A 16,565-nucleotide genomic window follows, 5' to 3' on the forward strand; every position below is an offset into this window, starting at 1 on the left:
TAACGAACGCGAACAGCACTTGACACACACTACACTAAACATAACGAGTCATCGCGGGAAATCACGATGAATTTCAGTGATCCAAAGCAAATAGGCTCCCAGTCCGTACCGGATAACTTTCACAGTTTTGGAGATAACACCTAATTCGTGACTTCCCGTTTTATATGAATGAGTTCATCTTTTTTTAACGAACCACACCACCAGTTGTGAAATTTCTAAACCTGCGGGGAGACCACTCCTTTTTAATAGCTGCATCTTTTCCCGTCTCCTCTCTTTTCTCCACACACTCTCGCTCAGTTCCTGAGGGGGTGGTCTTGCAGTCAGTCAGTGGATGTGAGAGGAGCAGATTAGTTGCGCTTTTATTGCGGAGCAGCTGCAACGGAAGAAAATAGGCACCGGAGAGACACCGCTAACTGACCGTTTTCTCTTTCTTACCGGGTGATGTAAAGATAAACGGTGGATGGAATATCGAACGTGGATAGAGGGAGACCGCTGAAACTACTGGCTGATTCTCTAACTTGTTGATGCTCCGTTATTTACCAGGGCTTTGCTTGGAGGATTGTCCCTGCTTGTTGGCGTACAGTGAAGCGCGTGGAACAGAAGTAGGCTATTTAAAAAATATATTTTACCTTTATTTAACTAGGCAAGTCAGTTAAGAACAAATTCTTATTTTCAATGACGGCCTAGGAACAGTGGGTTAACTGCCTGTCCGGGGGCAGAACGAAAGATTTGTACCTTGTCAGCTCGGGGATTTGAACTTGCAACCTTCTGGTTACTACCGCTACTCGTATGGAGACTATGAATTGTGAAGAACAAGTTATGGTAAGATTTTCATTAAATCTATATTTTTTTCTGTTTCAATTGTTCATATTTAGACTGATGTGTGTGTGTTTAGTTCCCATTTATATTCTTTGCAACAAAACAATTGACAACTTTAATTGAAAATCAATGTAGAGTGATTGCCATCCTCTACTCCCCAACCCCAACTATATTGCAAACCAAAAGTCTAGTTTTAACATTAGACCATCTAAAATAACCCACATTAGCCTATAGCCAACACGAACTTAAGCTTTTGAATATAGTTTTGCCAATGCTATTCTAATACCTTGTATTGCCCCCTCTGTAGATGTCCATTCACCTATCCATGTCCAAGCCATAGCACTGTGATTGCCGAAGCAGCAGGTTCGTTCAAAACACACCGGCTCGTTCCAACCGGTCAGCATGGCTGCAGGAGTGGCGGCATGGCTCCCCTTCGCCCGAGCGGCGGCTATAGGATGGATGCCGGTTGCTACCGGTCCTATGCCCATTCCTCCCCGGGAAAATAAGAAATCCCAAGACCAGGGACTTATCATCCTCAACGTCAGCGGTCAGAAGTTCCAGACGTGGAGTAACACTTTGGAACGCTATCCGGACACTTTACTGGGGAGCACCGAAAGGGATTTCTTTTTCCACGAGGAAACAAAAGAGTACTTTTTTGACCGTGACCCTGATATTTTTAGACACATTCTGAATTTCTATCGCACGGGAAAACTGCACTACCCACGCCAAGAGTGTATTGCAGCTTACGATGAAGAGTTGTCGTTTTTTGGGATCATACCTGAGATTATTGGCGACTGTTGCTATGAGGAGTACAAGGACCGGCGGCGCGAGAACCAGGAGAGGCAGCAAGATGACGAGGACGATGAGAAAGAAGATATAGCTCCGCTAAACATGACCTTCCGGGAGTACATGTGGCGGGCTTTTGAGAACCCCCACACGAGCACCACGGCCCTGGTCCTCTACTATGTCACCGGGTTTTTCATAGCCATCTCAGTCATGGCCAACGTGGTGGAGACGGTGCCGTGTGGAACCCTCCCCAACCGCGCCAAGGAGATCTCATGCGGGGACCGTTACGCAGTGGCCTTCTTCTGCCTGGACACGGCCTGCGTCATGATCTTTACCATCGAGTACCTCTTACGGTTAATCGCAGCCCCCAGCCGGTACAACTTTATGAAGAGTGTGATGAGCATCATCGACGTGGTTGCCATCATGCCTTACTACATCGGCTTGGTCATGACGGACAATGACCAAGTGAGCGGGGCTTTCGTCACCCTCAGGGTCTTCCGGGTTTTCAGGATTTTCAAATTCTCCCGCCACTCTGCGGGGCTGCGTATCCTGGGCTACACACTGAAGAGCTGCGCCTCGGAGCTGGGCTTCCTCCTCTTCTCCCTCACCATGGCCATCATTATCTTCGCCACTGTGATGTTCTACGCAGAGAAGGGCTCCGCTTCCACCAAGTTCACCAGCATTCCCGCTGCTTTCTGGTACACCATTGTCACCATGACAACGCTGGGGTAGGTGTTGCCTCTTGGAGAGGGTGGTTGTGAATGTGTTCAGTTCACAACGTGTCGAAACGAGCTTGGCTACTAAAGAGGTTATTGGTAGGCCTACACCACAGTCACGTATCACTGCAGTTTCTCACTGATAAAGCCCAATCTTCTGCATTCTAGGCCTATTCTATTATATCATATGAAACATATGCCCATCATAACTATTTTACACCCTGTGAAAGCTTCATGGTACAGAAAATGATTTTATTTATAGACCCTCGTATTGTAAGGCTGGTAAACGTAACTGATTAAAGAAACTCCAAGCCACGTTTCAGTTGGCTATATTGGACCACTCATGAGCCTACTGACAACGTTAATGAGGGTTAGAAAGTGTAGGTCTAATTGACACCTCTATGTCTCTCTCTCTCTCTCTCACTCTCTCTCTCTCTCTCTCTCTCTCTCTCTCTCTCTCTCTCTCTCTCTCTCTCTCTGTCTCTCACTCTCTGTCTCTCTTTCTCTCTCTCTCTGTCTCTCACTCTCACTCTCTTTGTCTCTCTCTCTGTCTCTCACTCTCTCTGTCTCTCTTTCTCTCTCTCTCTGTCTCTCTCTCTTTCTCTCTATCTCTATTTCTCTCTCTGTCTCTCTGTTTCTCTCACTCTTTCTTTCACTCGTCCCTCGTTGTCTCCAGAGTGCCAATGAACGATGCAGCCAATCGGCTGGATGTGCCGATGTTGCATAAGTTAATGAATCATGGTTAAGGCGATCATTTTAATTAATGTGTAGCCTATATTGATGTACCGCACTCATCCAGTCAGTAGCTTATATGAGTGATTGATTATTCTTTGAGGGGAATTCTCTCTCTCTCTGCCTTCCACTCCATTATGCGCGCAGATCGAGTGCTGCGACAGTTGCTCTCCGTGGTGCTGAAAACCTCCTTCGCGTTTCATTTAACGCCACGCTTGCTGCCAGCGTTCGTTGCTATACTGCTATCTTGTGTTGTGCCGCTGCCGTCAAAAATAATACAGACAAAATACCGTGTGAGTGTCTGCCTGGCTGGCTGGCTGGCTGGCTGAAGCATGCAGCGTGAACATAAATCATAGCCTGTAAATAATCAGACCATTCCTAATTCGTGTGTTAAAAAATACACGGGTTGCTCCTTCGATCACCGAGCTCCTCATTAAGTCTGTTACTTATCGTGTCTCAAAAGAGAGAGGAGAAATACAACTCGGCTTGACAGTTCTCTAGCCACCTTCCCGTAGCACATTCAAGTTTCGAAGGTATTATAGAAGAATGTTTTAATAATTAAAGTTAGGATGTTTTTGGACCAATGATCACAGATAATTATGACAACTGACAAGGATGACGGGAGTGAGAGAGAGAGACAGAGTGAGAGAGAGAGAGAGAGAGAGAGAGAGAGAGAGAGAGAGAGAGAGAGAGAGAGAGAGAGAGAGAGAAGAGAGAGAGAGAGAAATAGAGAGAGAGTGAGAGAGACAGAGAGAGAGACAGAGCCAGAGAGAGACCACTCAACCACTGTGACATATCATATACAAAAGTGCCTAGAAAATGTCCATATTACAGTCATACTGCTGCATCTGAGGGTGTTAACTCTTCTTGGCAGGTGTAATGACAGTTACAGTAATGATCATGCATTATGGAAACATACTGAATGGTAATGTTCATGCATTATGGAAACATACTGAATGGTAATGTTCATGCATTATGGAAACATACTGAATGGTAATGTTCATGCATTATGGAAACATACTGTACAGTAATGTTCATGCATTATGGAAACATACTGAATGGTAATGTTCATGCATTATGGAAACATACTGAATGGTAATGCTCATGCATTATGGAAACATACTGTACAGTAACGTTCATGCATTATGGAAACATACTGAATGGTAATGCTCATGCATTATGGAAACATACTGAATGGTAATGTTCATGCATTATGGAAACATATTGAATGGTAATGCTCATGCATTATGGAAACATACTGAATGGTAATGCTCATGCATTATGGAAACATACTGAATGGTAATGCTCATGCATTATGGAAACATACTGAATGGTAATGTTCATGCATTATGGAAACATACTGAATGGTAATGCTCATGCATTATGGAAACATACTGAATGGTAATGCTCATGCATTATGGAAACATACTGAATGGTAATGCTCATGCATTATGGAAACATTGCGTTTCAAATGGCACCCTATTCCCTTTATGGTGCACTATTTTTGACCAGGGCACATAGGGTTCTGGTCAAAAGTAGGGTACTATGTAAGGAATAGGATGCCATTTGAGATGCATGAATACTGTACATCTAGGCTAGTAGCAGAATGATGAAATAGGTTCTATTTGTTTTCATCTGTCCACACTCACACCAGTCAACAGGCTCTCTGTCTCTGGCAGCTGGTTACCCATCAAACAAGTTTAGAGGAAATTATTGTCCTTAAATTATAGGACCATCTGTGTGTATTTGTGCTGCGTGTCATGTTAATTTATCACCATTTAGAAATAATTGATCATCATTTACAAATCACTTATATTAATGGCCATGTGGTATTATAATGAACCATTATTTCAGCGGATTGGTTGACTGGGAATACATGATGTTTCGCAGCAATGACCTCTTTTACAGCAACAACCTCTTTTACAACAACTATTTTACAGCAACTATCTCTTTTACAGCAACAACCTATTTTACAGCAACTATCTCTTTTACAGCAGCTATTTTACAGCAAAGGCCTCTTTTACGGCAACAACCTATTTTACAGCGACACTCTCTTTTACAGCAACTATCTCTTTTACAGCAGCTATTTTACAGCAAAGGCCTCTTTCACAGCAACAACCTCTTTTACAGCAACAGCCTCTTTTACAGCAACTACCTCTTTTACAGCAACTACATCTTTTACAGCAACGACTTGTAGAAGAGTTTTGACCTCAGGAATAAATAAAGACAAGTTGTCTTTAATTTGTTCAAATCAGTTACTATCCATGCAGTGGATTGATTCAAATCTTTCATTATTTATGTTAAAATGTGCCCATATTCCTGTAAGCACTTAGAGGCTTGTCAAAATATTGATGATTACCAAGGCAACAACACTCCACCATTTCCCCCCCAATAATATGTGGAAAAGTATTCTCTATCCCTCCTATAACCTTCCTCTAACCCTCCTCTAACCCTCCTCTAATTGTCCTCTAATCGTCCTCTAACCTTCCTCTAATCCTCCTCTAATCGTCCTCTAACCCTCCTCTAACCCTCCTCTAACCCTTCTCTAACCCTCCTCTAACCCTCCTCTAACACTCCTCTAACCTTCCTCTAACCTTCCTCTAACCCTCCTCTAACCCTCCTCTAACCTTCCTCTAATCCTCCTCCAATCGTCCTCTAACCCTCCTCTAACCCTCCTCTAACCCTTCTCTAACCCTCCTCTAACACTCCTCTAACCTTCCTCTAACCTTCCTCTAACCCTCCTCTAACCCTCCTCTAACTCTCTTCTAACCTTCCTCTAACCTCCTCTAACCCTCCTCTAATCTTCCTCTAACCTTCCACTAACCCTCCTCTAACTCTCTTCTAACCTTCCTCTAACCTCCTCTAACCCTCCTCTAATCTTCCTCTAACCTTCCACTAACCCTCCTCTAACCCTCTCTAACCCTCCTCTAACCCTCCTCTAACCCTCCTCTAACCCTCCTCTAACCTTCATAAAGCAATCAGAGGATATATACCCATATACATCGAGTGATTCTGATTCTGATGGTGTGGATCGGTTTGTTTTAAAGCACAGCACAGAAAACTAATTGATCAAAGTTAACCAAATCCTGATGCAGGTCTGATATGGATATTAACTTTCTAGTTTAGAGAGATATGGCATGCGTCCCAAATGGCACCCTAATCCCTATGGACCCTGGTCAAAAGTAGTGCACTATATAGGGAGCATGGTGCCATTTGGGAAGTAGTAATAAGCAAACCAATACCAGGAGGAGGTAGCAGCAGGGCAGCTACTAGCAGTTGAAACAAACCCCATAATCAGATCTGTTTGATTTTTTTGTTACAATTATCTCCTCACCATAAACACTCTATAGTCAATTATTGCATCCTATTACTCTTCCCTGCTCCTCCTCCTCCATCTCCTCCTCCTCCTCCTTCTCCTTGGATCCTGTGAAGGTAAAGACAGGACAGTGTCTGGACACTCTTCTCCCCCTGCTGATGTGTCATTGATCGTGCTTAAGCAGACATGCAGACACAGGGGGAGAGGAGGAGAGGTGGAGGAGAGAGAGAGAGAGGTGACAGAGAGAGAGGACAGAGAGGGAGAGGACAGCGGGAGAGGACAGAGAGAGAGGACAGAGAGGGAGAGGACAGAGGGAGAGGACAGAGAGAGAGGACAGAGAGGGAGAGGACAGAGGGAGAGGACAGAGAGAGAGAGGACAGAGGGAGAGGACAGAGGGAGAGGACAGAGAGAGAGGACAGAGAGGGAGAGGACAGAGGGAGAGGACAGAGAGAGGGAGAGGACAGAGGGAGAGGACAGAGAGAGAGACAGAGAGGGAGAGGACAGAGGGAGAGGACAGAGAGAGAGAGGAGAGAGGGAGAGGACAGAGGGAGAGGACAGAGAGAGAGAGGACAGAGAGAGAGGACAGAGAGGGAGAGGACAGAGAGAGAGAGGACAGAGGGAGAGGACAGAGGGAGAGGACAGAGAGAGAGGACAGAGAGGGAGAGGACAGAGGGAGAGGACAGAGAGAGAGAGGAGAGAGGGAGAGGACAGAGGGAGAGGACAGAGAGAGAGAGGACAGAGAGGGAGAGGACAGAGGGAGAGGACAGAGAGAGAGAGGACAGAGGGAGAGGACAGAGGGAGAGGACAGAGGGAGAGGACAGAGGGAGAGGACACAGAGGGAGAGGACAGAGGGAGAGGACAGAGAGAGAGAGGTCAGAGGGAGAGGACAGAGGGAGAGGACAGAGAGGGAGAGGACAGAGAGGGAGAGGACAGAGGGAGAGGACAGAGAGAGAGAGGACAGAGGGAGAGGACAGAGGGAGAGGACAGAAAGGGAGAGGACAGAGAGGGAGAGGACAGAGAGGGAGAGGACAGAGTGAGAGAGAGAGAGAGAGAGAGAGAGAGAGAGAGAGAGAGAGAGAGAGAGAGAGAGAGAGAGAGAGAGAGAGAGAGAAAACTAGAATGCTATTTGGCCCTAAACAGAGAGTACACAGTGGCAGAATACCTGACCCCAAATTAAGGAAAGCTTTGACTATGTACAGACTCAGCGAGCATAGCCTTGCTATTGAGAAAGGCCGCCATAGGCAGACCTGGCTCTCAAGAGAAGATAGGCTATGTGCTCACTGCCCACAAAATGAGGTTGGAAACTGAGCTGCACTTCCTAACCTCCTGCCAAATGTATGACCATATTAGAGACAGATTACACAGATCTTGATAAACTCCCATATCTATTGGGTGAAATACCGCAGTGTGCCGCCACAGCAGTAAGATTTGTGACCTATTGCAACAAGAAAAGGGCAACCAGTGAAGAACAAACACCATTGTAAATACAACCTATATTTATGTTTATTTATTGTCCCTTTTGTACTTTTCACTATTTGCACATCGTTACAACACTGTATATAGACAAATATCTTTATTCTTTTGGAACTTTTGTGATTGTAATTTTTACTGTTAATTTTTATTGCTTATTTCTTTTAGTTTATCTATTTAATTTGCTTTGGCAATGTAAACATATAAAGAGGGAGTAGACAGGAGAGAGGGAGAGGGCAGAGAGGGCAGAGAGAGAGGACAGAGAGAGAGGGAGAGGACAGAGAGAGAGGGAGAGGACAGAGAGAGAGGGAGAGGACAGAGAGGGCAGAGAGGGCAGAGAGAGAGGGAGAGGACAGAGAGGGCAGAGAGAGAGGGAGAGGACAGAGAGGGCAGAGAGGGCAGAGAGAGAGGGAGAGGACAGAGAGGGCAGAGAGAGAGAGATCTTTGTGACTGGGGTAACCCCCACAACTGGATGCCCAGTCTTGCATCTAGCATCTAGCATCTACTTTTCTAGTCTAGCATCTACTTTAGCTTCTTCTCAGCAAGTCTGATTAGGCCCATACTTATCCCTCCCATTTATGGAGTATAATCTCTGTGCTGCTCTTGGTTATACCATAGAAGAAGACAAGCTGTGGAAAGCTGTCGTGCTCTTTGATATACCACAAAAGAAGACAAGCTGTGGTCGTCTGGGACATACCACAGAAGAAGACAAGCTGTGGTGCTCTGGGATATACCACAGAAGAAGACAAGCTGTGGTGCTCTTTGATACATCACAGAAGAAGACAAGCTGTGGTGTTCTGGGCCATACCACAGAAGAAGACAAACTGTGGTGTTCTGGGACATACCACAGAAGAAGACAAGCTGTGGTGTTCTGGGACATACCACAGAAGAAGACAAGCTGTGGTGCTCTGTGACATACCACAGAAGAAGACAAGCTGTGGTGCTCTGTGACATAACACAGAAGACGACAAGCTGTGGTGCTCTGTGACATACCACAGAAGAAGACAAGCTGTGGTGCTCTGGGACATACCACAGAAGAAGACAAGCTGTGGTGCTCTGTGACATACCACAGAAGAAGACAAGCTGTGGTGCTCTGGGATATACCACAGAAGAAGACAAGCTGTGGTGCTCTGGGATATACCACAGAAGAAGACAAGCTGTGGTGCTCTGGGACATACCACAGAAGAAGACAAGCTGTGGTGCTCTGGGACATACCACAGAAGAAGACAAGCTGTGGTGCTCTGTGACATACCACAGAAGAAGACAAGCTGTGGTGCTCTGTGACATACCACAGAAGAAGACAAGCTGTGGTGCTCTGTGACATAACACAGAAGAAGACAAGCTGTGGTGCTCTGTGACATACCACAGAAGAAGACAAGCTGTGGTGCTCTGGGACATACCACAGAAGAAGACAATCTGTGGTCGTCTGGGACATACCACAGAAGAAGACAAGCTGTGGTGTTCTGGGATATACCACAGAAGAAGACAAGCTGTGGTGCTCTGGGACATACCACAGAAGAAGACAAGCTGTGGTGCTCTGGGACATACCACATAAGAAGACAAGCTGTGGTGCTCTGGGACATACCACAGAAGAAGACAAGCTGTGGTGCTCTGGGACATACCACAGAAGAAGACAAGCTGTGGTGCTCTGGGACATACCACAGAAGAAGAAGATAAAATGCCTCTTTACTGTTGGGATAGAGCAGGGCGCTGCCCAAGGTTTCACTACCCTCGAGAAACCCTTTATAAGTTCAATTCTTGGCAAATATGAAATTCATATGATGGTATGGAGTGGATCTTGAAATCGTTAAAGGTCAGGGATATCTAGAAATATTTATGACAGTCTATTCAATATGGGGAAATGAGATGCTATACTGTATATACAGTACCAATATAATATGAGACTATCGCACGATCCAAAATGGAGGAGTTATTACCAGATCATTTAGATCTATAGTGCATAGGGGGCAGGCTCTGATTTGAAGTGTATATCTGGTTTCTTGCTACGTACAGCACAGTACAGCCCTCTCCAGTTGAGATAGAACCAAAACCTACAGAACATTTTACAATATACAATGTATTTAGTGTCATGAGAGACTGGGTTTATACAGTACAGTGTATCTTGTACCATACAGTACTGGGCTTATACAGTATATCTAGTATCTAGATTGAGTCTATTATGAGTTTTCTTTCCAGATTATATCCCTCTCTAGCTGCTCCACAGTCAGGGTAATGTGGTAATGGTTTGTTTACTTGCTACGGTATTACAATGGTCAGGGTAATGTGGTAATGGTTTGTTTACTTGCTACGGTATTACAATGGTCAGGGTAATGTGGTAATGGTTTGTTTACTTGCTACGGTATTGCAATGGTCAGGGTAATGTGGTAATGGTTTGTTTACTTGCTACGGTATTACAATGGTCAGGGTAATGTGGTAATGGTTTGTTTACTTACTAAGATATTGCAATGGTCAGGGTAATGTGGTAATGGTTTGTTTACTTACTAAGGTATTACAATGGTCAGGGTAACGTGGTAATGGTTTGTTTCTTTGCTACAGTATTACAATGGTCAGGGTAACGTGGTAATGGTTTGTTTCTTTGCTACAGTATTGCAATGGTCAGTCTGAATGAGCTGGGCAGGGATTTTATTTCGGTGCTTCAGATCGCTGAAGTAATTTAAGGTGCAATGGAGTGCACCGCTGAAATGAGGGCAGCTGTGAAAATGACCAAAGTCAAGCGAAACCCATAAGGAAGGAGAGGAGAGAGAGGACAGAGAGAGAGAGAGGAGAGAGAGGGGGGAGAGAGGAGAGGCAGGAGAGGAGGGAGAGGAGAGGGGAGAGAGTGAGAGGGGAGAGTGGAGAGAGGAGAATGAGAGAGGAGAGAGGAGAGAGGAGAGAGAGGAGAGAGGAGAGAGTGAGAGAGAGAGGGAGAGTGGAGAGAAGGAGAATGAGAGAGGAGAGAGGGAGAGAGAGTGGGAGAGGAGAGGGGAGAGTGGAGAGAGGAGAATGAGAGAGGAGAGAGAGGAGAGAGAGGAGAATGAGAGAGGAGAGAGAGGAGAGAGGGGGAGAGAGGAGAGGAGAGAGGGGAAGGACAGGCACGCCACACTGCACATCTGGCCACACCAGCCACTCTGAGTCCATCTGAGGCACAAGTAGAGGTCAGAGTTCAACTGTGTGTCTTGACACAACCACCAACACATTAACGTCGTTTCCCATATTGCATATTTAAGTTTTTGCCCAAGCATTAACTAATTTTATTCAATTAATTAACTCATCATTAAGCCTTTGATTTGAATCAGGTTTGGTTATATACTAATACTACAATAATGATGATGGTTATATACTTCTGCAGGTTGGTTGTTTATGGCATATTATATGTCCTCCCAATGACTCTGCTGTCTGTCAGGTTTTTGCCCGAGCTATTGAAATAGCTTTGGTCTATTTTTATTAAACACTGTGTCTGGGAAACGAAAAACCTGAAAGACAGCAGAGTCATTGGGAGGACATATAAAATGCCATAAACAACCAACCTGCAGAAGTATATAACCATCATCATTATTGTAGTATTAGTATATAACCATAATTACTATTGTACCCTGGGGCGGCAGGGTAGCCTAGTGGTTAGAGCGTTGGACTAATAACTGGAAGGTTGCAAGTTCAAATCCCCGAGCTGACAAAGTACAAATATGTTGTTCTGCCCCTGAACAGGCAGTTAACCCACTGTTCCTAAGCTGTCATTGAAAATAAGAATTTGTTCTTAACTGACTTGCCTAGTAAAATAAAGGTAAAAACGTTGTAGTAGTAATTATTATTGAAGGAGTAGTATATAACCATAGTTATTAGTGTAGTAGTAGTATATAACCATAATTATTATTGTAGTTGTATATAACCATAGTTATTAGTGTAGTTGTAGTATATAACCATCATCATCATTATTGTAGTAGTATATAACCATTATTATTATTGTAGTAGAAGTATATAACAATAATTATTATTGTAGAGTAGTATATAACCATAGTTATTAGTGTAGTAGTAGTATATAACCATAATTATTATTGTAGTTGTATATAACCATAGTTATTAGTGTAGTTGTAGTATATAACCATCATCATCATTATTGTAGTAGTATATAACCATTATTATTATTGTAGTAGAAGTATATAACAATAATTATTATTGTAGAGTAGTATATAACCATAGTTATTAGTGTAGTAGTAGTATATAACCATAATTATTATTGTAGTTGTATATAACCATAGTTATTAGTTCAGTTGTAGTATATAACCATCATCATTATTGTAGTAGTATATAACCATTATTATTATTGTAGTAGAAGTATATAACAATAATTATTATTGTAGAGTAGTATATAACCATCATTATTATTGTAGTAGTAGTAGTATATAACCATAATTATTATTGTAGTTGTAGTAGTATATAACCATAATTATTATTGTAGTAGTAGTAGTATATAACCATCATTATTATTGTAGTAGTAGTAGTATATAACCATAATTATTATTGTAGTTGTATATAACCATAGTTATTATTGTAGTTGTAGTAGTATATAACCATAATTATTATTGTAGTAGTAGTATATAACCATAATTATTATTGTACTAGTAGTATATGACCATATTTACTACTGTAGTAGTAGTATATAAGCATAATTATTATTGTAGTATTATATAACCATAAATACTATTACTAATATATAACCATCATCATTTTTGTAGTAGTAGTAGTAGTATATAACCATTATTATTATTTTAGTAGTAGTAGTATATAACCATCATCATTTTTGTAGTAGTAGTAGTAGTATATAACCATCATCATTTTTGTAGTAGTAGTAGTAGTATATAACCATTATTATTATTTTAGTAGTAGTAGTATATAACCATTATTATTATTGTAGTAGTAGTAGTAGTATATAACATTATTATTATTTTAGTAGTAGTAGTATATAACCATTATTATTATTATATCATCATTTTTGTAGTAGTAGTAGTATATAACCATTATTATTATTTTAGTAGTAGTAGTAACCATAGTATATAGTAGTATAATTATTATTATTGTAGTAGTAGTAGTATATAACCATAATTATTATTTTAGTAGTAATATATATAACCATCATCATTTTTGTAGTAGTAGTAGTAGTATATAACCATTATTATTATTTTAGTAGTAGTAGTATATAACCATCATCATTTTTGTAGTAGTAGTAGTAGTATATAACCATCATCATTTTTGTAGTAGTAGTAGTAGTATATAACCATTATTATTATTTTAGTAGTAGTAGTATATAACCATTATTATTATTTTAGTAGTAGTAGTATATAACCATTATTATTATTTTAGTAGTAGTAGTATATAACCATCATCATTTTTGTAGTAGTAGTAGTAGTATATAACCATCATTATTATTTTAGTAGTAGTAGTATATAACCATTATTATTATTTTAGTAGTAGTAGTATATAACCATTATTATTATTTTAGTAGTAGTAATATATAACCATAATGATTATTTTAGTAGTAGTAGTATATAACCATAATTATTATTGTAGTTGTAGTATATAGCCATAATTATTATTGTAGTTGTAGTATATAACCATAATTATTATTGTAGTTGTAGTATATAACCATAATTATTATTGTAGTAGTAGTATACAACCATAATTATTATTGTAGTTGTAGTATATAACCATAATTATTATTGTAGTTGTAATATACAACCATAATTATTATTGTAGTTGTAGTATATAACTATCATTATTATTGTAGTTGTAGTATATAACCATAATTATTATTGTAGTTGTAGTATATAACCATAATTATTATTGTAGTTGTAGTATATAACCATAATTATTATTGTAGTAGTAGTATATAACCATAATTATTATTGTAGTAGTAGTATATAACCATAATTATTATTGTAGTAGTAGTATATAACCATAATTATTATTGTAGTAGTAGTATACAACCATAATTATTATTGTAGTTGTAGTATATAACCATAATTATTATTGTAGTTGTAGTGTTTAACCATAATTTACTGTAGTAGTGGTAGTGTATAACATCATCATTTTTGTAGTAGCAGTTGTATATAACCATGATCATTATTGCTTAGCTCTGGATATTTCAGAATCCCTTCCGGCAAATCAAATGAAAGCAAAACATTAACTTCATGGTTGGAGTGTTTGAAGTTACCAGCTCCAATCCATGTTTGAAGGCATTTAAATGTACAGGGAAGATCTGAAGGGCCTGACTTCTTTTAGCTTTTAGCCTGAGATAACAAATAATGTGTTCCTGACAATCTGCTACCCAAGTTGTACATCCCAAATAGTACCCTATTGCCTATATAGTGCACTACTTTAGACCAGGGCTCTGGTCCCTGCTCCCATATATAGTGCACTACTTTAGACCAGGGCTCTGGTCCCTGCTCCCATATATAGTGCACTACTTTAGACCAGGGCTCTGGTCCCTGCTCCCATATATAGTGCACTACTTTAGACCAGGGCTCTGGTCCCTGCTCCCATATATAGTGCACTACTTTAGACCAGGGCTCTGGTCCCTGCTCCCATATATAGTGCACTACTTTAGACCAGGGCTCTGGTCCCTGCTCCCATATATATTGCACTACTTTAGACCAGGGCTCTGGTCCCTGCTCCCATATATAGTGCATTACACCCAATAAGGCTCTTGTCCAAAGTAGTGCACTATATAGGGAATAGGGTACTATTTGGGAAATGTAGCTATTGCTGTTGGTTAACTTACGACGCCCCTGGCATACACATACTAGGAAGAGGATTTTCCTCCATCTCTATTTTTTTCTTCTCGAAGGGAGCGTATCACGTATTCTCTGAGTGTTCTGGGTGCTTTTTGCTTATACATAGTGTGTGTGTGTGTGTGTGTGTGTGTGTGTGTGTGTGTGTGTGTGTGTGTGTGTGTGTGTGTGTGTGTGTGTGTGTGTGTGTGTGTGTGTGTGTGTGTGTGTGTGTGTGTGTGTGTGTGTGTGTGTGTGTGTGTGTGTGTGTGTGTGTGTGTGTGTGATACAGTTGAAGTCGGAAGTTTACGTACACTTAGGTTGGAGTGATTAAAACTCATTGTTCAACCACTCCACACATTTCTTGTTAACAAACTATAGTTTTGGCAAGTCTGTTAGGACATCTACTTTGTGCATGACACAAGTCATTTTTCCAACAATTGTTTACAGACATATTATTTCACAATTCCAGTGGGTCAGAAGTTTACATGCACTAAGTTGACTGTGCCTTTAAACAGCTTGTAAAATTCCTTAAAATTATGTCATGGCTTTAGAAGCTTCTGATAGGCTAATTGACATAATTTTAGTCAATTGGGGGTGTACCTGTGGATGTATTTTAAGGCCTACCTTCAAACTCAGTGCCTCTTTTCTTGACATCATGGAAAAATCAAAAGAAATCAGCAAAGACCTCAGAAGTTTTTTTTGTAGACCTCCACAAGTCTGGTTCATCATTGGGAGCAACTTCCAAATGCCTGAAGGTACCACGTTCATCTAGTACGCAAGTATAAACACAATAGTACGAAAGTATAAACACCATGGGACCACGCAGACGTCATACCACTCAGGAAGGAGGCGCGCTCTGTCTCCTAGAGATGAGTGTTCTTTGGTGTGAAAAGTGCAAATCAATCCCAGAACAACAGCAAAGGACCTTGTGAAGATGCTTGAGGAAACAGGTAGAAAAGTATCTATATCTGTAATGGGTGCGTTGTGGGTGGCAGGGAAGTCAGGCGCAGCAGACTCAAACTTGGTATAAACTGAGTTGTTCAATCAGTGTTTCACAAAACTCCAAAACCAAAATTACAAAAATAATAAAAAGTGGTACAAAACCCATCGCCCACCAACACATAGTACAATTAAACAATCTCCAACAAGGACATGAGGGGGAACAGAGGGTTAAATACACAACATGTAATGGTGATGGGATTGGAACCAGGTGTAAAGGAAGACAAGACAAAACCAATGGAAAATGAAAAATGGATCAGTGATGGCTAGAAGGTCGGTGATGTCGACCGCCGAAAACACCGCCCGAACAAGGAGAGGGACCGACTTCGCCGGAAGTCGTGACCTTAATCCACAGTAAAACGAGTCCTATATCGACATAACCTGAAAGGCCAGGAAGAAGCCACTGCTCGACATAGAAAAGACAGACTATGGTTTGCAACTGCACATGGGGACAAAGATCGTACTTTTTGGAGAAATGTCCTCTGGTCTGATGAAACAAAAATAGAACTGTTTGGCAGTAATGACCATCGTTATGTTTGGAGGAAAGAGGGTGATGCTTGCAAGCCGGAGAACACCATCCCTACCGTGAAGCATGGGGGTGGCAGCTTCATGTTGTGAGGGTGCTTTGCTGCAGGAGGGACTGGTGCACTTCACAATATGGGTGGCATCATGAGGAGGAAAATTAGGTGGATATATTGAAGCAACATCTCAAAACATCAGTCAGGAAGTTAAAGCTTGGTAGCAAATGGACAATGACCCCAAGCATACTTACAAAGTTGTAGCAAAATGGCATAAGGACAAAAAAGTTAACGTATTGGAGTGGTCATCAGAAAGCCCTGACCTCAATCCTATAGAACATTTGTGGCCAGAACTGAAAAAGTGTGTGCGAGCAAGGAGGCCTACAAACCTGATTCAGTTACACCAGCTCTGTCAGGAGGAATGGGCCACAATTCACCCAAT

General features: G+C 41.4%; 1 protein-coding gene across 2 annotated transcripts in view; it reads left to right on the forward strand.

Annotated features, from left to right (window-relative positions):
* The first annotated feature begins 311 nt into the window (after positions 1-311).
* Positions 312-16,565, forward strand: part of LOC118375448 (potassium voltage-gated channel subfamily D member 2-like) — a 126,668-nt gene continuing 110,414 nt past the window's right edge. For both annotated transcript variants that reach the window (XM_052466542.1, XM_052466541.1), the window contains exons 1-2: positions 312-822; positions 1,127-2,333. In XM_052466542.1, coding sequence (XP_052322502.1) covers positions 1,222-2,333 — 1,112 coding nt within the window. In that variant the 5' untranslated portion in view covers positions 312-822; positions 1,127-1,221. The remainder of the gene's footprint in view (positions 823-1,126; positions 2,334-16,565) is intronic.

Source organism: Oncorhynchus keta, chromosome 17, assembly GCF_023373465.1.
Source record: "Oncorhynchus keta strain PuntledgeMale-10-30-2019 chromosome 17, Oket_V2, whole genome shotgun sequence".
Classification (NCBI taxonomy): Eukaryota; Metazoa; Chordata; class Actinopteri; order Salmoniformes; family Salmonidae; genus Oncorhynchus; species Oncorhynchus keta.